The sequence below is a fragment of the Mustela lutreola genome, chromosome 18, assembly GCF_030435805.1.
Source record: "Mustela lutreola isolate mMusLut2 chromosome 18, mMusLut2.pri, whole genome shotgun sequence".
NCBI classification, from domain to species: Eukaryota; Metazoa; Chordata; class Mammalia; order Carnivora; family Mustelidae; genus Mustela; species Mustela lutreola.
In genome coordinates this window covers 3,801,269-3,824,169 of record NC_081307.1, presented here as the reverse complement: position 1 = coordinate 3,824,169, position 22,901 = coordinate 3,801,269, and the positions used below count along the sequence as shown (strand labels likewise).

The following is a 22,901-nucleotide window of genomic DNA, read 5'->3' as shown; positions in this document are numbered from 1 at the left end:
TGATTCCCTCACCACCCTCTCTAATCAATAACCCTTGCCCAGTAATAGCCATGATTCTGACTTCTACACCACCAATTAGTTTTTTTTTCTGTTTTTGGACATCTTATAATGGGAATCATACAGTATTTATTCTTTTTTGTCAGACTCCTTTCACTCAACGTAATGTCTGAGATTCATACTGTTGCATGTTATCTATTTTAATAACTGTATAATATGTACAGATTCAGGGAAGTTCAGTTCCTCCTTGTCTCTTTGATATTTATTGAAGGGCTACTTTGTGTCCAGCACTGGTGATACAGCGGTAAGCCCCAACCCAATGGCCTTCAGAGAGTTTATAACCTTGGGAAAACCAGATTTTTCAATAACTATGCAAACAAAATTGCTATTATAACCGGTGCTACAGGGGAGAAATACACAATGTTATGAAAGTTTGTAAAAAGACATATTTAGCTTAAGTCACAAACATTTACCTGAAAAAATAAAGATCTTAAATCTGAAAGATGATTGGTAACAAATTTCTTAGCATACAGAAGATGGTATACAGAGGAGCCCATACCAGCTGATGGAGTATGGTCAACACCACCACCAAAAGAGAGAGGGAGCATGTTATAGACTGAGAGTGGAAAGAGAGATGTTGCCAGACCATGGAGGGCCTTGTATCTTTATTCCAAGGGATATGAGAAGCAACTTGGGTGGTGTGGAGGCAGGGAAGGGTTGACAGGATCAGATTTACATTTTAAGTTTTTATTTAAAATTCCAGTTAACATACAGTGCAATATTAGTTTCAAGTGTACAATGTAGTGAGTCAACACTTCCATGCAGCACCTGGTGCTCATTACAAAAGTGCCCTCCTTAATCCCCATCACCTTTTTAAACCTTCACCGTAACCATCAGTGCTCTATAATTGAGAGTCTGTTTCTTCTTTTGCCTCTCTGTTTTTATCCCTTTGCTCTTTTTTTCTTAAATTCCACATATGACTGAAATCATATATTTATCTTTCTCTAATTTATTTTGTTTAGCATAATACTCTTGCCTCAACCATGTTGTTGTAAATATTAAGATTTCATTCTTTTTTTTTAATATTTTATTTATTTATTTGACAGCGAGGCATCACAAGTAGATGGAGAGGCAGGCAGAGAGAGAGAGGGAAGCAGGCTCCCTGCTGAGCAGAGAGCCCGATGCGGGACTCGATCCCAGGACCGTGAGATCATGATCTGAGCCGAAGGCAGCAGCTTAACCCACTGAGCCACCCAGGCGCCCCAAGATTTCATTCTTTTTTGATCACTGAGTAACATTCCATTGTATATATTACCGCATCTTCTTTATCCATTCATCGGTTGATGGACATTTGGGTTGTTTCCATAATTTGGCTATTGTAGATAATGCTGTTAAACATTGGAGTACATGTAGTATCTCTTTGAATTAGTATTTTTGTGTTCTTTAGATTAAATACCGAGTGGTGCAGTGGCTATGTCATAGGGTAGAGAAGTGTGTGTGTGTGTGTGTGTGTGTGTGTGTGTGTGTTTGATTGTGGGGGAGGGAGGGAGAGAACAAGTAGGGCACAGAGAGAGGGAGAAGCAGACTCTGCCGAGCAGGGAGCCTGATGTGGGGCTCGATCCCAGGACCCTAGGATCACGACCTGAGTGAAAGGCAGATGCCTAACAGACTGAACCACCCAGGCACTCCAGGTAGTTCTGTTTTTTTAACTTTTTGAGGAACCTCCCTACTGTTTTCTGCAGTGGCTGCACCAGTTTTCTTTTTTCCTTTTTTTCTTTTTTTAATTTAAAGTCCAGGTTCGTTTACATTTTGAAAATATTCTGGCTGCAGGGGTAAAATGAGTTAGAAGATGCCATAAATGATAAGGAATGATCAAGTGGAAAGAAATTTGTAGTAAATCAGAAAGGAAATTATGATACTTTGGATTAGAAGGTAGTGAAGGAGGTGGAGACAAATGGATAGACCCAAAATAATAGAGAAAACAAATGTTGATGAATGATAACGGGGTGTGAGTAAAAGGAAGGTATCGAAATAGACTTTAAATTTCTAACTTTAGCAGATACACAGAAAGGGGGACAAACCACTGATAGGGGAATGCTGAAAAGGAATCTGCTGTGGAGGAGTACTGGATATATCATGGGTTTAGTTTGGGGGACGTTGAATTTGAGTGGTATTGAGACATCAAGAGAAAATGCCAAGTTAGCATTAGATCATGTGGGTCTAAAGTGCAGAAGAGAAATCCAGATTCAATTTGGGTATCTTAATTGAAGGCATTAGTGTGGATTAAGTCACTTAGGGAATAGTATAGCATAAGAGGAAATATGTGTAGCCTGAGCCTTGAAGAACTTTGACAATTAATTCTGGTTAGAACCTCAAACAACAGAGATACCAGAGAAGTATGAGGAAAGCCAAAAGAATGTGGGGGCTAAGCAGAGAGTTTCATTGGAAATTGCAGATCTTTTCATTTTGTCTGAGCCGAGAAGTGAAAAACTGTATCTTTCTGTGGTTTTAGTAGAAATTTTATCAAATATGAATGGGCCTAAGTATGTTTCTTGTTAGTATAAGATTTTCTTTCTTCAGCTTTTTAGTCATTTCCCATCCATCTTCCCATCCAAAATGTTATTGCTATTGTCGTCTTTCTCTCTTTTTGTCCATGTAGGTTCATGCCACCGCCCTTATTTTTTAATTAATACGACTTTGTGGATTTTTTTTTTTTTTTAGAACAGTTTTAGCTTCACAGCGAAATTGTGATGGCAAGGAGTTGGATTATGGGATGACGAAGTTCTGGGGGTGGATGATAGTGATTGATGGTTGCACAGTGGTGTGAGTGCGCTTAATGCCACTGAACCGCACACTTAAGTTTAAATGACATTTTATGCTGGGTATATTTTACTACTTGAAAAAAATGTTTTTAAAAATTGAATGTAAACTATGGCAAATTTTCACACACTCTGCACCGCTGCACAGTGCCTCCCCCCACTATCAACATATACACCAGAGAGGTATATTTGTTGTAATTGATGAACCTACACCAAAACATCATTACCTAAAGTCCCTAATTTACATTAAAGTTCACTCTGTGTTTTACATTCTCTGTATGGATTTGACAAATACGTAATATGTATCTACCATTGTAGTTTCACACAGAGTAGTTTCGCTGCCCTAAAAATCCCCTTGGATCTAGTCAACCTTCCCTCCACCCCAGACCTCCAGCAACCCCTGATCTTTTTATTGCCTCCATAGTTTGCCTGTCCCAGAATGTCATATAACTGAAATCATACCCATATGTAGTCTTCTCAGATTGGCTTCTTTCACTTCTTTCACTATTGCATTTAAAATTTCTCCATGTTGGGACACCTGGGTGGCTCACTTGGTTGGACGACTGCCTTCGCCTCAGGTCATGATCCCGGATTCCCGGGATCGAGTCCCGCATCAGGCTCCCAGCTCCACGGGGAGTCTGCTTCTCTCTCGGACCTTCTCCTTGCTCATGTTCTCTCTCACTGTCTGTCTCTCTCTCTCTCTCAAATAAATGAATAAAATCTTTAAAAAAAAAAAAAAGATTTCTCCTTGTAGCTTGATAGTTCATTTCTTTTTAGTGCTCCCTCTATAGTAAATTGTACATTTTTAAAGTATAGGATTTGATAAAAATTTTTACCTATCTAGATACCTGTAGAACTATCACTATAGGCAAGATAACGAACATATCAACACTTCAAGAAGTGTTTCAGTCCATGGGGCGCCTGGGTGGCTCAGTGAGTTAAAGCCTCTGCCTTTGGCTCAGGTCATGATCCCGGGGTTCTGGGATCGAGCCCCACATCGGGCTCTCTGCTCCGCAGGCAGGGAGCCTGCTTCCCTTCCTCTCTCTTTGCCTGCCTCTCTGCCTACTTGTGATCTCTGTCTGTCAAATAAATAAATAAAATCTTTGGGGAAAAAAAAAAGAAGTCGGGACACCTGGGTGGCTCAGTTGGTTAAGCAGCTGCCTTCCGCTCAGGTCATGATCCCAGCGTTCTGGGATCGAGTTCCACATCAGACTCCTTGCTCAGCAGGGAGCCTGCTTCTCCCTCTGCCTCTGCCTGCCATTCTGTCTGCCTGTGCTCGCTCGCTCTCCCTCTCTCTGACAAATTAAAAAAAAAAAAAAAAATCTTAAAAAAAAAAAAAGAAAAAGAAGTGTTTCAGTCCTTCCTTTGTGCCACCCTTTCTTATGCCCACGCAACCACTATAGATCAATTTGCACTCTCTAGAAATTTATGTAAATGGACTCACACAATACATTTTCTTACTTGAGGGAGAAGGTATGGCTTCTTTCATGCAACATAACTATCTTGAAATTCATGTTCTTTCCTGTCATAGTTCATACATACTCTATGGATATACTGTGATCTAGTTATGTATTTATTCATCTGCGGATGGACATCTGGGTTTAGTTTGGGATTACAAATAAAGCCGTCTCTGAACAGTAGCATACAGATTGGTTGTATGGATGTATCCTTTCATTTCCTTCTAATAAAATGCCACCCAGAAGTGGAATGGTTAGACCATATGGTCAGGTGTGTGTTTAATATTTAGGAGACTGCCAAAGTGTTTCCAAAGTGGATGTGCTGTTTTTGCTTCCACAGGCACTGTGAACGTTCTTATTTCACCAGTATCACCATCACTTGCTAAGGTCAGGGGTGGTGGGGTTTTGGGTGTACTGTTTATTAAAAAGATTCCTTTTCCATCTTTTCAGAACTTTTGATTATGTTGATTTGCGTAGTGACCAGACACCATAAATGATTAGATTCTTGTTTAATTTTTACTATAGATCAGTCACTGAAAACATTAAGATGTACTCTCTCCTTTTACATCTGTACATTAATAGATACAAAATGAAAACCTTTTTTTTTTCTTTGAGTCTTGAGAGAACTGTGGTTTTTTTTTGTTTTTTTTTTTTTAAGATTTTACTCATTTATTTGACAGAGCGTACAGAGCAGATAGGAGAGAAGGAGAAGCATCCCCTCCACGCCGCAGCAGAGAGCCTGATGTGGGGCTCAATCCCAGGACTCTGGGATCATTATCTGAGCTACCCTGGAGCCCCAGGAACCCCAGTGACTGTTAAATGAACTTTCTATTTTCAACTTTTTGGTTTGAAGAAAATTAATATTGGTTAAAAAAAAAATGACAAGCAGAATCCACTTTAGAGAGCACGGGATGTTTTATATGAGATAACAAGAATTTGAATTGGTTGTTTATGCTCTTAAGCCTGTGATTCTTGGTTAACCTGCAGTACTTGTGCCAAAGAAGTCAGCACTTTGCCTGATCCAACTTCGGCTCTGAAAGAAATCTGCTTCTCCCCTGACACTACTTCTGCAGGCTTTTCAAGTGATAGCTATATTTTTCTCCCACAGTCAGCAAGTACCACTTAGCCCAGAGGTGGTACTCCTTATTGCTGCTTCCACGCCATTCTTCATCTTCCTAAATCTCTAGCTTTGAATCCTATGACATTATCCACTACCCTTCATTGCTTGTCGTTTCACAACAGTATTGGATCCTGGCACACTGTCGGCTCTCTCTAGTACTGCACTTATCTACATTCTTGGTGATTTGGGTGTATACCCAGATGATCCTTCATGTCCTTGGCTACCACTTTCTTGAACTCCTCTCCATTTACCTTGTCTTCAGTAGATTTCAGGCACGCCTTCCCATGATTACTGTATAATTACTGATAATGTGTAATCCCCCATGATCTCAGTTTTCTCATTACCACTGATTATTGTTCCTTGTCTTTCCATCTCCCTTTCTCTGTATCAAGTCTCCAATAATTCTTTAATTCTCTTACGTCAGTGGGATTTTAACACTGTCCACCTTCACTGTTCTTTCCTTCCTCTTATTTAGCTGAAACTTTATAGTCAATCATAATTACTTTCCTGCATACACTTTTAGCTCCCCTGCCCCTCTCATATTGTATTTGTTCCACAAAACCACAACTCTGGTTAAATCTAATGCCCTGCCAGTTCTGTTCTTACCTATGCAGCTGAACACAGCTGGGGAAAAAATGCAAACATATTGATGAATTTCATTTTAAATTTCTCACCACAAAACTGCAAGTGTTACCTTATGGAATCCCACAGTCATACTGTGTTTCCCTAGTGTTTTCATTCGCCCACTCTTCCAGACAACTATCTTATATTTTCTTTCTTCAAACCTCCAGTGTCACCTTTCCTGTCTCTTTTATCTGATCACCTTACAAGGTAGATGCATCCTACTTCTAAGGAAGTTAAAACAAATGAAACAATTTCCATAGAATTCCATGACTACATGTACCCCTCTGCCAGCATTATTTTGACTTTGCCTTGCTACCTGTTATGATTACTTGAAGGAGCTCTATGGGGAGACCCATAGAGCTATAGGGTTGGTGGGGAAGGTTTTTATCTTAAAAGTCAGTACTTACACTTTGTATATTACATCCCATTGCCTATTACTTACAAGATTGTCACTTTACTAATTTGGTTCTCTTTCCTATATCATCACTTTTCCCTTCTCTGCTGGATCATATCTACTAGCATGCAGACGGTTACTTCTTTTATCTTTAAAAATACTTATGATCTCAAGGTGCTGGTGTGGCTTAGTTGGTTAAGTGTCTGCCTTAGCTCAGGTCATGATCCCAGGTTCCTAGAATCAAGTCCTGCATCTGGCTTCTGTGTGGCAGAGAGCCTGCTGTTCCCCCTGCCTGTACTTGTGTGAATTCTCTCTATCTTTCTGACAAGTAAATAAAAAAATAAAAGTAAAAATACTTCTGATCTCACTTCTGTCAATTTCTCCTCCCCTTTGTAACAAAAACTTCTTTAGAAGAACAGTCTGTATCCCGCTGTTTCAGATTCCTAGCTTCCTGCTCTTTTAAATCCACTTTTCACTCGGGGACTTTATCCCCCACCATTTTATTAAAACTGCACTTGTTAGGACCACCAATTATCTACACAGTGCTGATTCTTTTTTCTTTTTTTTTAAGATTTTATTTATTAATTTGACAGAGGTCACAAGTAGGCAGAGAGGAAGGCAGAGAGAGAGAGAGAGGAGGAAGCAGGCTCCCTGCTGAGCAGAGAGCCTGGTGTGGGGCTTGATCCCAGGACCCTGAGACCATGACCCAAAACTAAGGCAGAGGCCTTAACCCACTGAGCCACCGAGGTGCCCCCACAGTGCTGATTCTAATGGCTGATTCTCAGCCCTTATCAGGACCTAGCAGCAGCATTCAAAGGATTTTACCTCCTTGTAACACTTTAAAATTTGGTTACCAGGATACTGTTAGCCTCGGGGTTTTTCTCCTGTCTCACCTGATGATCTGTTTTTTGTTGTTGTTGTTGTTGTTGTTTTACTCATTTTTTTTCTCTTCTGTCCTACGTCTTTTTTTTTTTTTTTTTTTTTAAGATTTTTATTTATTTATTTGACAGGCAGAGAGGCAGGCAGAGAGAGAGAGGAGGAAGCAGGCTCCCCGCTGAGCAGAGAGCCCGATGCGGGGCTCGATCCCAGAACCTGAGCTGAAGGCAGAGGCTTTAACCCACTGAGCCACCCAGGTGCCCCTCTTCTGTCCTACTTCTTAATGCTGGAGTGCTTAAGGACTTGTTCCTCTACTCTTTTCTGTTTGCGTTCACTTACTTGATGACTTCATCTGGTCTCATGGATTTAAACAGCATCCATATCCTGGTGACTCTAAAGTTTATATCTCCAGCATGAATCTTTGCTTTGACCTCCAGACTTAAACTCATTATCTATTCAGTGTTTCCATTTGAGTCTCAAAGACCTCTCAGAATCTGTCATACCTAAAATTAAACTTCCTATCTTCTACTTAAAACTCAGTTGGTCAGAAATCTTCTCATTTCCGTTGTTGGCATTTCCTTCCAGTTGATCAAACCATAAAACCTTCCTTTCTTTCCCCATCCCACAATGAATCTGCCAGGAAATCTTGATAACTATACTTTGAAAATATACCTATGAAGTATATTTAAATCTGGCTTTAGCTCTGATTTCCAGTTTACAGAAGAGCACAGAGGCTAGCAGAACAATTTACACTAAATAATGTAGAAACAATCAGGCAAATCCGGAAAGTGAGCTATTTTATAGGGCAGTTGACCTATGGTCTCCTCAATAAGTCAGTGCCATGAGAAAAAAGAAACGGGGTTGACTGTTTAAAACTAAATTGCTCAAAGAGATAAGAGACAGTAACCAAATGCTTTGCATGGTTCTTCTTGGAAATCCTATCATATGCAACAACACGGATGAATATGGAAGACATTTATACCTAGTGAAATAAGCCAATCACAGCAGGACAAATAGTGCATGACTCCACTTATATGGAAGTATCTAAAATAATCAAATGCATGGAAACAGGGATTAGAATGATGGTTGCCAGGAGTTAGCAGCTGGGGCAAATGATGACGAGTTGTGGTTCAATAAGTTTGAAAGTTTCACTTATACAAGATGAGTAAGTCTAGGGTCCTGCTGTACAACATTGTACAGCAATTGCTATAGTTAATAGTATTGTGCACTTAAAATTTTGTTGAGAGGGTAGATTTCATGTTAAGTGTTCTTTCCACAATTTCAAAGACAAATGTGATGCATGATTTTTCTCGAATCATAGTTGAACAGATCAACTATAGCAGACATTTAGAGGTTAATGTAGGAAATTTAAAAATAAGTTAACTATTACATGGTATTTGGGGAGTATTTGTGTATTAGGTATAAATCAGAACTATAAGAAGGTGCCTCATTAGAGATGTACAGTGGAGTTTTTAGGAGTAAAATGTCAAAAAAAATCAAATAATATGGAGCAAGTATGGCAGAATGTTAAATCTCTATGACTGTCATATGGTTGTTTCCTCTAACGTTTTCCCTCTCTGTGTTTGGAAAAGATTTTTTATGAAGATTTATTTATTTGAGGGGCATCTGGGTGGCTCAGTTAAGTATCTGCCTTTGGCACAGGTCATGATCCATCCCAGTGTCCTGGGATTGAGCTCACATTGGGGTGCCTGCTTCTCCCTCTCCCACTTCCCCTACTTGTGTTCTCTCTCTGGCTGTGTCTCTCTTTGTCAAATAAATAAATAAGATCTTTTTAAAAATATATTTACTTAAGAGTGAGAACAATGCACTAGCAGAGGGGGAGGCAGAAGGATGTAGACAGAATCCTCAAGCTGACTCCGTACTGAGCGCAGAGCCCAACATGGGGCTTGATTCCAGGACTCTGAAATCATGACATGAGCTGAAACCAAGAGTTGGATGCATAACCAACTGAGCCACCCAAGCACCACTAGAAAAGTTTTATAATAAGAATTGTTACTTTTCCTGCTACAACATTGGGCACCATCATCTCTTGACTTTATCATATTAATAATTTCCTGATGAGGGTGTTTCTGTACTTACCTGCCCACAGTCTAATGTGAACCCAGCAGCCAGAGTAATTTTTCAGTAAGTCAGATTTTCTGCTTAGCACTCTACATTGGTAACCCATTTCACTCAGGGTGAAAACCAAAGTACTCACAGTAGTATGTCCTAAGTGATCTGGACTACTTGTTATCTTTCTGGTATCCGTTTGTTGAATGAATGAATATGAACTTATTTTGAATGAATGAATATGGACTTATTTTGACTTTGAAATTAAAAGAAAGCAGCTTTTATTATCTTTTATCTTTTGTCTCCAAGAATAGTTCACCACCACTCTCTCATTTTCCATCAGTGATTTCCCCAATACCAGCTGGATCTCCTACAGTTCAATTCTGACGCTAACTTCTGAGTTAGTGCAAACTCCACAAGTTAAGGCCTCAGTCCCACAAAACTGCCCCAACTTCAGATGCCAGGTGCATGTGCAGTCCTTTGCACAACCACACTTCTTCCTGGCCAACTACAATTCAGAAGTTCTGTGAACTCCCCTCCACTCCCCACCCTTTCTGTAATTCTCAAGAATGACCCAAAACTCAGGAAAGCTTTATACTTACAATTATAGTTTTATTATGAAGAATATAACTAGGGTGCCTGGGTGGCTCAGTGGGTTAAAGCCACTGCCTTTGGCTCAGGTCATGATCCCAGGGTCTTGGGATCGAGCCCCACATCGGGTTCTCTGCTCAGAGGGGATCCTGCTTCCTCCTGTCTTTTTGCCTGCCTCTCTGCCTACTTGTGATCTCTATCAAATAAATAAATAAAATCTTTTTAAAAAATATATAACTGAAGAATAGTCCAATGAAAGAGATGCATAGTACAAGGTATGGGGCTGCGGGCACCGGAGAGCTTACAGTTTCCATGCTCTCTCTAGGCATACTACCCTCCCAGCACATCAATGTGTTCACCAACTTAGAAACTCCCTGAACCATGTTGTTTGGGATTTTTATTTGGGGTTTCATTTTATAGTTATGATTGAAATTATGAACTCAACCACCAGCCCCTTTCTGGAGGTCAAAGTAGGGCTGAAAGTCCCAGTCCTCTAATCGTATGGTTTGTTCCTTTGGAACCAGCCGCCCGTCCTGAGGCTGTCTAGATCCATCCATGATGAATCACCTCATTAGCATAAACTCAGTTATGGTCAGAAAGCACTCATTATAAATTACAGAGGACACTTCTGTCACTTGGGAAATTCTAAGGGTTTTAGGAGCTCAGTGCAGGAATCATGGACAAAGACCAAATACATTTTTTATTATACCACAACCACATATTGATTGAAAGACTAAGAGCAAAAGTAGTAAATTACGCCTCTAAGAGCCATTAGGTTAGCTTTCAGAGTTTAAGAAGCGGGGGCGGGGGGGGGTGGGAATAGATGAGACCAACAGAGAGAGAATGAAGGTCAAGCTGGGGACACTGGTGGAAAGCCTCTTAAATGAATATTTTTCTTTTTTTAGTACCCCAAGTTGCTGGGTCTTGGCTTAAAGCCTATCCCTTATGTGCCTTTATTGCTTAATTTGACATAGTAGGAGCTAAGCATAATTTGCTATATTTTTGTTCTCATTATAGATCTGAAAGTTATAGCTAACCCTTGAATATGCATTTAATGGCAAGGAACCAAAATGATTGTTTTGGATAATTAAAAGATAATTAGAAAACAGGCTTAAGAATCAACATATCTAAAATGTACTAAGGTTTGCTAATAAAAATGGCCATATTAAGAGATGGAATCAAAATTTAGTGTTGGTTTTGAACCCATCTTAATTTGGCTGAGTTCAATAAGAGTATTATAGTGCTTAAATAATTTTAGCAGTGCAAATGCAATTTAATATGTTTATTTTTGTAAAGGCAATTAAGTGCAGGCAGATAATATATTTCTGGAATTATGTTACAGATTAAAGTTAATGGGCTTTTTTTTTTTTTTTTTTTTTTAAGTTTAAACTAGGACCAGTTCATAAGTTATAGTGAAATAGATGTCTTACTGGAAAAAATCTAAGAAAATGGCTTTGTATGTTTCATGGGTTCTTTTGTTTGTTTTCCTTAGCAAGAGTGAGGACATAGTAAGAAGCTAAAGATAGCTTCTTACTCATGAAGAACACTCCAGTAAGATTATCAGTTGTTACTTACATGTCTGTGTTATTAAGATTTTGGAGAAAAATGCCTTTATGTTGTTTGGTCATAGCCTGAGAACATTGATTAGGGGGTACTTAGAAAACATTGCTGAAATTGTAAACTCCTTACAGAAACAGTTATGGCTAGATGCGTACATATTGAATCAAAGTTTATTACTAGGAAAAGTCACACTGGATGTAAGAAGATTGTAAGACTACTGTTCTTGCTGTGTTCCGCCCAAGTAGTTGACTGGAAGTTTATGGATAAAAAGTACTTTCACTTTCCAAATGTATTTCAGTCTGCAGTTACTGAGAACCTGCTATGTGTCAGACATGAGGTATTGGGAATGAGTGAATGAGAACAGATACCTGCCCTGAACCATGTTAGTCCCTCTCTCCTTGTGACACAGTTTATTCAGCATGAAGGACATAATGAGCTACAGAACCTTAGTGTTGTTTGCTTGAATCAGTTTTGTGTTGAACTTTACTGATCTGTTTTTAACAAAAATGCTTCAGCTGCCAACTCTGCTACTTAATTATGTGATCGAACTTGGGAAAATTACTTGATTTCTGAGTCTGATACTCCTTAAATGATAACAGGGATAGTAATTTCTCCCTTGCAATGTCATTGTGAATGTAAGTGCCTGATCAGTGCCTAGTATATTATTGGTGCTTAGCAGCGGTTTTTGTTGTCTTCCCCTCCTGGCTCAGACATGATTCTGAGATTTTGATTTGGTGATCTTTTAAGGAATAAGCAAGCTGTATCATAGTTTTGATTTGCAATATTTTATTCAGTATTTCTGAGTTCTTTTACTTATAACTATTGCTCTAAGTTGCAAATTAAGTATCCTAGGAGTTTTTGTAGTATGTCGTTTCTTAGACACCTTTTAAATTAATTTGAAAGTAAACTCTGCCCCCAACATGAGGCTTGAACTCATGACCCCAAGATCAGGAGTTACATGCCCTACTGACTGAATGAACCAGGTGCACCTTCTTAAGACATTTTAAAGCACTCTTTTTTTTATAAGTTTATGTGCTTGCTGGTGAAGTTTAAGTATCTTAGTTGTGTGACCCTGAATTGCCACTGAGCTCTAGTAAGTTCGTTCCCTTCGGCTTTGAGTAATAATGATCAGCCACAGAGCAACAAACTCAGATTGCCAGCCGCATGTGTCTTTTTTGGTTGGAAACACTGACACTTAGTTGGCAATGACTGTTTTTTAGATTTTTCAAGTATCAAACAATATTGATTATTTTCTAATTTCTGAATTATTTTTATAATGATTCTACAGTGTTTTAGTAGAATTCACTCAGTTGCTTTTCTTTGCAATATCTATTTTTATAAGAGGTTTTAAGGAAAAAGGACACTTTCTGGGGTGGTCTGCCCATTTTGTAACAGTCAATTCTCTGAAAATTCACCCTTATCCTGCCAGGTGTGGGCATTCTTCCTCCTAAAATTGTGTGTGACCTACTTGCAAGCCTTTTATCCTTTTGGTCACATATAAATTGGATTAGGGATTAAAAAGAGACTCTAGCTGGATTATTTGGAATGATCTGGGTATTTAGAAGTGGGACCAAATGAAGACTGGTCTTTAAACTACTTGTGTGAACTAAAGTGTTGAAGACTGGGAACGTGTTTGCAGCTATCTTCAGCACTGGACACGGAGAAAAAGAAAACGTCAGTCTGCAGAGAGAATGGTATAGATGAGCAGAAACAAAGACTAAAGTCAGAAGGAGAGTACTATCTGGGTTCCTAACAGCTTCCTGGGTCTTTATTCTAGTGCTTTGTGAGTCCTAGTTATCCTTCAATATCGTAACATACCTCAGTGATCTTCCAATAAGTTTCCCTTTCTTGTACAAGGCTGCTCAAAATTCTGTTACTTAATTTTTATTATTCCTTTTTTTTTTTTTTTAAGATTTATTTATTTATTTGACAGACAGAGATCACAAGTAGGCAGAGAGGCAGGCAGAGAGAGAGAGGAGGAAGGAGGCTCCCTGCTAAGCAGAGAGCCCGATGCGGGGCTCGATCCCAGGACCCTGGGATGACCAGAGCTGAAGGCAGAGGCTTTAACCCACTGAGCCACCCAGGCGCCCCAATTTTTATTATTCTTTTGTTGAACTTCTAAAGCTAGATTAAGCTTAAAAATAAAATGGGTATGAATATCCACATGCAGAAGAAAGAATTTAGACCCCTCCCTTAAACCATACACAAATGGATCCAGACCTAATTACAAGAACTAAAACTATAGAACTCTTAGAAAAATGAAAGGACGGCTCACAGAATGTGAGAAATTATTTACGTGTTTCATGACTGAGAAGGCGCTTTTTTCTTGAATACTAAGGTGGGGGGCAAAACTCAAAAGCAGCTCTTAGAACTCAGTGATAGGGGCACCTGGGTGGCTCCGTGGTTTAGCCTCTGCCTTTGGCTCAGGTCATGATCCCAGCATCCTGGGATTAAGCCCCCACATCGGGCTCTCTGCTCAGCAGGGAACCTTCTTCCTCCTCTCTCTGCCTGCCTCTCTGCCTACTTGTGATCTCTGTCAAATAAATAAAATCTTTAAAAAAAAAAAAAACAAAAACCTCAGTGATAAAAAGGACGACCCAATTTTTAAGTAGGCAGAGACTGAATAGACTTTTCTCCAAAGAGAATATGCAAATGGCTAATGCTTAATATGATTTGTCATCAAAAATATAAATCAAGACCACGGTGACATCCCACTTCACATCCACTGGGATGGCTATAATTAAAAGGATAGAAAATAACAAGTGTTGGCATGGCTGTGGAGAAATTGGAATCAACATAACATTGCTGGTGGGAATGTAAAGTGGTGTAAATACTTTGGAAAACAGTTTGGCCTTGTTTCAAACACAGTTACCGTGGGACCAGCAGTTCCACTCCTGGGCATATGCCCACAAGAAACATGTTCACACAGAACTGGTGAACGAATGTTTAAAGCATCCTTATTCGTAATAGCTAAAGAGTAGAAACAACCCAAATGCACATCAGCTGATGCACGGATAACCAAAATGTATTATATCCATAAATGGAGTATGGTTGAGTCATAAAAAGAAATGAAGTGTTAATATAAACTGCAATATGAATGAATCCTAAAACCATCCTAAATGAAAGAAGCCAGACACAAAAGACCGCAAAGTGTATGATTTCATTTATATGAAATGTCCAGAATAGGCAAACTCATGGAGACAGAAAGGCAATGAGTAATTTCCAGGGACTGGAGAAAGGGTAATAGGCAGTGATGGGTAATAGATAAAGGATTTTGGGGGAAGATGGAGATGACCTAACATTAGATTTAGATCATGGTTATGGTCCTACAACTCTGTGAATATACTAAAATTCATTCCACTGTATACTTTAAATAGATGAGTTGTATGGTATATGAATTATATCTCGACAAAGCTATTGTAAAAGCCATATGAAACAGGCTCCAAAAATAATTATGAAATAATAATAAAAATAAAATTTTTAGAAATAAAAAAATAATAGATTTCTAGAGGTGACTTTAGTTGTAACCTTTTTTTTTTTTTTCAGAAATTTCATACCTAAATACATTTTAATGACATAGAAAATTGTGAGTCGCATGGTACTTCATTTAAAAATATGAATACAATTTAGTGCTGATTGTATCAGTTTGAGTGACAGTTAAAATGAAATGTAGATTTTTTTTTCCCCCTAACATTTCTCTCATTACCATTATATTTGGGGGGTGAACGGAGACAGTTGTGGCATTCTGAAAAAATCTCTGAGCTTAGCACTTGCTAAAGCAGGACAAACATTAAGTGTTCAATCTGTGGTCTTGAATAAACAACTTAAGGTCTTAGAGCATTGGTTTCAAAATTTTAAAGTGAGGATCATGCTGGGCTAAAAATTTTTTTTCTTTCTATAGTAGTTTGGGGAGATTTTCCTAAGAAAAATAAGTATAGGTACATTCATAGGTGCTTTAATTTGACCACACCAGTATTCTTTAGATTTTAAGCATTTTGCAGAAAGTGTCCAACTTGTCTAATGCTTAGTATTGCATGTGAGAAAATGGGTTTTCAGTCTATACTATTTATTTATTTACTTATTTATTTTCATTCTATATTATTTAGAAATTGAAATTTTGAATCACTTGAGTGGAAAAGTCAGTTAAGCATCCAATGTGTCATCAGTTTTGACTGGTTTTAGATATTATTGTATCTAAAAATTATGTTAATTTTAGTGTAGCTGATTCATCTATAATTAGTTTTTTCTTAATGTATCAACTGTAATCATTTTTCACCTTTTAGTTTTTGATAATACATATATGCTTTATGATGCACAGATAACAGGACGATTTTAGAGAAGTCTGGTATAATTGTATCCGGTCTCCAGACTGCGTTATTTAGTGACAAATATGTGGTAAATACACTTTTATGTTGCAGTTACGTGAGGTTATGGGATAGGTTTCTGGTTTTTTTTTTTTTTTTTTCTTTAAGCTTGATAGTTGCATGATTAATATGCTGGCTTTTTCTTATTTGCAGAGATCCTTCATATTTTGATGAAAATTGGCTAAACAGAATCAAAACTGAAGTAGGAGATAATTGGAGGCTAAAGGTATTTTCTTTTTTATTTTCCCATCTGTTAAATAGTCTTTCAGTTGTTTGTATATAATAACTGTTGAACTTCCATCTGATGTGTTCACTGAACTTCAGAAACCCAGATTGCCTGTAGTAAAATAATCCAGAATTAAGGATTAGAGGTAACTTGAAGTTTCTCACAAAGATACATACATAGTGTAAGTCAGTGGGACACAGTGACAGTGGGCATGGACTCTAGAGCCAAGGTGCCTGTGTTTGTATCACAGCTCTACCATTCAGTGTCTGGGAAAGTCTGATCATTCTGTACCTCAGTTCCCCATTTGTAAAATGAGGATTGTAATAGGATCTACCTCACAGAAATAAATGAGTTAGTATATATAATATATTTGGGATAGTGCATATGTAATGTTAGTTGCTAGAGTTGTTATTAATAATGAGAAAATATTGGTCAATGCTAACTGAGCACAGAACACTAAGAAAATGAAGTATTTTCATTTCTTTTCTAGTAGCCTTAAGTTCTAGTATTTCTCAGGCTTCTTTGAGAAAGTCAAAACCCACAAAAAGAGGGGTGCCTGAGTGTCTCAGTCGTTAAGCATCTTCTTCAGCCCAGGTCATGATCCCAGGGTCTTAGTATTGAGCCCTGCATCTGGCTTCCTGCTTCTCCCTCTCTCACTCCCCCTGCTTGTGCACTCTCTCATTGTGTCTCACTCTGTAAAATAAATAAATCTTTTAAAAAATGCAAAAAAAAAGAAAAATACAGTTTACATTGTAGCCTCCTGTCCACCTAAACATGTGCACAAACATAGTTGAACAAGTTTTTTCCATTATTCTAGGCACTGACATTTTGATTTTTAAAAAATTAGTTGCAGAGGGCCTGGGTGGCTCAGTGGGTTAAGCCGCTGCCTTCGGCTCAGGTCATGATCCCAGGGTCGAGTCCCGCATCGGGCTCTCTGCTCAACAGGGAGCCTGCTTTCCTCTCTCTCTCTCTGCCTGCCTCTCTGTCTACCTGTGATCTCTGTCTGTCAAATAAACAAATGGAAACTTTGAAAAAAAAAAATTAGTTGCAACCCACTAAATTAGTTTTATATTTTGAAATAATTCTAGATTCACAGGGGGCTGCCAAAAAATATAGAGAAGTTCTATGTATCTTTCACCCAGTTCCCTCAGGGTTACATCTTGCATAACTATAATCCAATATCAAAACTAGGAAACTAACATTGGTACAAGTCAGTTCATTCAGGTTTCACCAGTTTTACCTATGCCATTTGGTGTTTGTGTGTACACTTCTGTGTAGCTCTAGCAATAATGTAGTTTCCTATAATGCCCACTACAGTGAAGACACAGAAATATTACATCTCTGCAAGACTCCACATGCTTCCTTCATGACCACATCCGCACCACATACTCCCCACTCTATTACCTAGAAACCATTAATTTGTTCTCCGTCTCTATAATTTTGTTACACTAAATTGATTTTTATGACCCAGTGATGATTATGACTGCCAGTTTGGAAAGTTCTAGAACCATTTCTCTTTGATATAGAAGGTATAGACTCAGAAATGCAAATGAGTGAGCATGTGAGGTCCCTGGACTTGAAATGTTAAGCTTGATTTGTCTTTATATTTCTTCCATAAAACACATACTTGATAAAAAAGTAGTCATTGATTGTTTAAATATTGGGTCTGCCAATATTTTGTTTACTAGGCTAGAGTGAATGAATGGACACTGATTTAAGCCACTATCTTAATTTCTAAATAATCTTTCAAGAATAGACAATTCAATGACTTATATATATATATAATATTTTATATATAACATGTTAAAATATTTTACATATATGTATATACATTTTTTTTTTTTAATTTTTTTAGACAAGGAGCGAGGGAGGGAGGGACAGAGTGGGAGAGAATCCTAAACAGGCTCCACACCCAGTGCAGAGCCCACTATGGGGCTTGATCTCACAACCCTGAGTTCATGACCTGAGCCAAAATCAAGAGTCATTCACTCAACTAAGCCACACAGCCTAAATGATTACCTTTTAATATTATAACGTGTAAAGCAGTTCTGGATATTTAAAATAATGCTACTGATCAATTTGTGTTTGCTTGGTGTCTTGACCAAAGAGAGAGTTATATATCCTACCTTCCATGCATGCAGCACACATGTAAAATGCACACTGTCTTCAGTGTCATGAGTGTGGCAATATAGAGAAGAGGGGAAAACTTAAATTCTTTACATTCAGAACTGGAAAAGTCAGTTCTGATTTGCATTCCTATTCTCTGTATTATATCCTACGTTATATTTCTTCAATTTTAAGGTATCATTGATTATATAGCTCTTTTCAATGGGAAGTAAACTATCATTTTATTATTTTTTTTAAGACTTTTTAAAAAATTTATTTATTTGACAGACAGCGATCACAATCAGGCAGAGAGGCAGGTAGAGAGAGAGGGAGAGGAGGAAGCAGTCTCCCTGCCAAGCAAAGAGCCCGATGCAGGGCTCGATCCCAGGACGCTAGGATCATGACCTGAGCCGGAGGGAGAGGCTTTGACCCACTGAGCCACCCAGGCACCCCTAAACTACCATTCTAAATGAACACATTTCATCAATGAACATTGATTTTTGAGACATTTTAATTTTAAATGTTAAAATACGAAAAAAATGAACATTGTAGAATAAAGGAAATAAAATGTATTATATATTTTCCGTGTCTCCAATTTTTTCTAGAAGTATAAACATGATAGTTTTCTTTATGAGCTGTTTTTTTAAATAAGTTTTCAGGGCACCTTGGTGGCTCAGTTGGTTGAGCATCCAGCTGTTGGTTTCAGCTCAGGTCATGATCTCAGGGTCATAAGATTGAGCCTCACTTTGGGCTCCATGCTCAGTAGGGAGTCGCTTTTCTCCTTTTCTCTGCCTCTGCCCCCCAAACCGCAACATTTGTGTTGTTTTTCTCTCTCCAAAAAAAAAATGTGTGTGTATGTATAAATCTTTAAAAAAAAAAAAAAAGGTTTCAGTTTATTTTTTTCCTTAAAATAATGTCTGATTGCATTGGATCACACGCCACTTTTACTTGATAGTCACAGGTTCTGCTGTCTTCTGTTCTAGGACATCTTCAGCTACTAACATGGAGTAGGGACATTTAGGTAGATGGTCAACAGAACTTAACACAAATTTAACTGTATGAGTTGGGTCAAGAAAGAAAAGGGAAAAAATAATAGCTTAAGTAGTATAGGTGACATAGTATAGGTGATAGCTACCTGTCATTTCACTCAGATAGCGTATAGGCCAGTGAACTCTTGCTTTGGAGTGGCTGAGTGAGAGGAAACACGTTGTTGGTCCCTCCCCTTATCTTGTTTCTAGGATGCTTTTTTTTTTTTTCAAAGTAGGCTGCGAGTCCAGTATGGACTCCAAGGTGGGGCCCGAACACATGACTCTGAGATCAAGACCTGAGCTAAGATCAAGAGTTGGATGCTCAACCAGCTGAGCAACCCAGGCGCCCCAGGATGCTTCTTATACCACAAGTATCTTGCAGTGCTTTATACTAGCATTTCAAGACATAATAGTATTTCTTTAACCATATGGCTCCTAAATATTTACTTTGGTGCTTAAATAAATGAAACCACAATCTTTTCTGCAGTTAGATGCTCTGCCACTGAGCTGTACCCCCTCACAATCTTTTCTGACGGTGGAGAGAACTTCGAGACATTATACTTTGGTTACTTTAAGAGATTATCAGTTTTTGTCAGTGTAATTATAACACTGAAAATTTAACATGATTGGAAACAATTTTTTTTAAGATTTTATTTATTTATTTGACAGACTGAGATCACAAGTAGGTAGAGAGGCGGGCGGACAGTGAGGAGGAAGCAGGCTTCCTGCTGAGCAGAGAACCTGACTCGGGGCTCAATCCCAGGACCCTGAGATCATGACCTGAGCGGAAGGCAGAGGCTTAATCCACTGAGCCACCCAGGCACCCCTGGAAACAATTTTTTAATTAATCTTTTTTTTTTTTTTTTTTTGAGATTTTATTTATTTGTCAGAGACCGAGAGCAAGCACAAGCGGGGAGCAGTAGAGGCAAAGGGGGAGCAAGGAACCCGACTTGGGATTCGATCCAGGACCCTAGGATCGTGAACTGAGCTGAAAGCAGATGCTTAACTGACTGAGCCACCCAGGCATCCCTGAAAACAATTTTTTTTTAATAAATCTCTTGAGATCACTTAAATTGAGCCATTAATAAATTGATGGTCCTTTTTTGATGATTAGGGTAGTTCACATGTACTGTTGAATTTTTTTTAGTATTTATTTATGATTAATAGAATAATTAGTTGGTTCAGAAATTTTTAAGATTTTATTTCAGAGAGAGTGAGCAAGTATGTGGGGGGTGGGCAGAGGGAGAGAGAGAGGAAGAAAAGTAGGCTCCCCACTGAGCTGGGAGCTCAGTGATGTGGGGCTTGATCCTAAGACCCTGAGATCATGACCTGAGCCAAAAGCAGATGTTTAACTGACTAAGCCACCCAGCTGCCCCCAGAAATTTTTTATGTTAAATTATATTTTGATTTGTGCTTACCTTTTACGCAGTTGTTTTATTTCTCTCTAAACAGATAAGCAATTTAAAGAAAATTTTAAAGGGAATCCTGGATTACAATCATGAGGTAAGGACTTTTTCTCACTCTGCTTTGAAGTATTACTATAGGATAATTTAATTTTACAATATTTTTCAATAGTTTCAAGTAAAGGAAAATTTACCCAAGATTTACCACTTATCTTCCACTGTATGGTTTTTAGGATGTTGGTTCAGACAGCTATCTATTAGGTAGATAGTAGGTAAATGCTCTTTTTCACTGTAATATAGATAGTTTGTAGATGATTATTAATTTGTTATATTTCCTTTTCTGCCATCTGTTAACTCTTCTTTTCTCCCCTTGTGAAGGTGGTTTAGAATCATGGTATCATAATAGCCAACTCCCTTGCTTACTTTAGTTTTATTTCTTGGCAGACCCTCATCCCTAGATTAATTCAATTTATCCTCTGAATCTAACATCAGAACAGTCAAGGCATACCTTGGGGGAAAAAATCAGGCAGTAGAACTAGTTTTACTTTAAAATTTCATGATCACAGATGTCAAATGGACATAACATACCCTGGAAGCCCCACAATTTTATCTGCGTTTATACCTACGTCTATACATACATAAATCACTTATCTTCACAACTCAGCAAGTGCTCCTGCCGTCCACCCTATTACTCAAGCCCAAAACCTATAAATAATCCTGTAGTCCTTCTTTGATATCATCATAAGACTTACTAGTTAAATCTCCAAAATAACAGCTTTTTCTATCTCTAACTGCTACCACCTTCTACCAAGCCATCATTAGCTCTTGCTTAGATTTCTAGAGTAGTCTGACTGGTAATCCTGATTTCACCCTTGCCTCTCTACAGTCTGTTCTTATTCTACACTCTAAAATCTGAATATTTTTTTTTAAGATTTTATTTTATTTATTTGACTAACAGAGAACACAAGTAGGCAGAGAGGCAGGCAGAGAGAGGGGATGGGAAGCAGGTTTCCTGCTAAGCAAAGAGCCCAATGCGGGACTGAATCCCAGAAGCTGGGATCATGACCTGAGCCGAAGGCAGAGGCTTTAACCCACCAAGCCACCCAGTCCCCCAAAAAGCCTGAATAATATTTAAAAATATAAGTCTGATTATGCCACTTTTGCATCTTTTATGGTTTCCTGTTGTATTAAGAATCCTATTCCTACCTGTTACCATGAGCCACCAGACACTGCGTGACCTCTTTAACCTGTTTACCCATAATGCTAGAGCCATATTCATTCTGCTTCTGTGTTGTTGTTGTTTAAAACAGATTTTCTTTATTTATTTGACAGAGAGAGGTCACAAGTAGGCAGAGAGGCAGGCAGAGAGAGAGAGAGGCAGGCTCCCCGCTGAGCAGAGAGCCCAATGCGGGCTCCCAGGACCCTGAGATCATGACCTGAGACGAAGGCAGAGGCTTAACCACACTGAGCCACCCAGGCGCCCTGGTTCTGTTTTTAGGATTTTCTTTTTTCACTGTATGCTTATAGGAACTTACCCTTCGCATATATTTCATTTCATTTGGGGCCAATTTCCCCATGAAGGAGTCTTCCATTCTCCTTCCTGATATACGTGTTTGGCTATCAGCATTTTGGAGTCAAATGGAGTGAACATGTTTGGGGGGAATCTTACTATTGGGGCAAGAACCTATATTTAATCTCTCCTCTTTCTGGTACCCCCTTGTTCAGGCTATACTTTAAACTTCAGAGAAATTGTCTTTCTGGGGTGGTGAAGAGCTCAAAGTACTCAGTTTCTTTGGTCAGTGTACATACATACCAGATTGGGGTCTAAGTTGTGGTGATGGAGGTTGTTATAACTTAGGTATGGGAGATAAAAACAGAAATTGGGCCTGAAACTGACATAACAGCTCCGTTGTTAGCAATGAGTTTCTGGTGCTGACAAACTAATCTGTATCAAATGTTTTATTTGGACGTAAAATGTAAGTGTAATTCTAATCCTGTTGTCTCCATTCAGATTTTAGGACAGCAAATTAATGACTTTACCCTTCCTGATGTGAATCTTATTGGAGAACATTCTGATGCGGCAGAGCTCGGAAGGATGCTTCAACTCATCTTGGGCTGTGCTGTGAACTGTGAACAGAAGCAAGGTAATTTATATGTTAGTGTATGCATTTAAAATAATTAAGGAAATTAATAATTAAGGAAATAATTAAGGAAAGTAATACATATTGTATATATTACTTATAAATAATATCTTCAATAATATCAA

The 22,901-nt window shown here is 38.4% G+C and overlaps 1 protein-coding gene across 3 annotated transcripts in view; it reads left to right on the top strand.

Moving 5' to 3' along the window:
* Positions 1 to 22,901, top strand: part of HOOK3 (hook microtubule tethering protein 3) — a 107,056-nt gene that overhangs the window by 9,128 nt on the left and 75,027 nt on the right. For all 3 annotated transcript variants that reach the window (XR_009349645.1, XM_059156056.1, XM_059156057.1), the window contains exons 3-5: positions 16,026 to 16,098; positions 20,685 to 20,735; positions 22,647 to 22,779. Coding sequence is in view for 2 of the 3 variants with exons in the window: in XM_059156056.1 (XP_059012039.1) it covers positions 16,026 to 16,098; positions 20,685 to 20,735; positions 22,647 to 22,779 (257 nt within the window). In the remaining variant the exon portion in view is untranslated. The remainder of the gene's footprint in view (positions 1 to 16,025; positions 16,099 to 20,684; positions 20,736 to 22,646; positions 22,780 to 22,901) is intronic.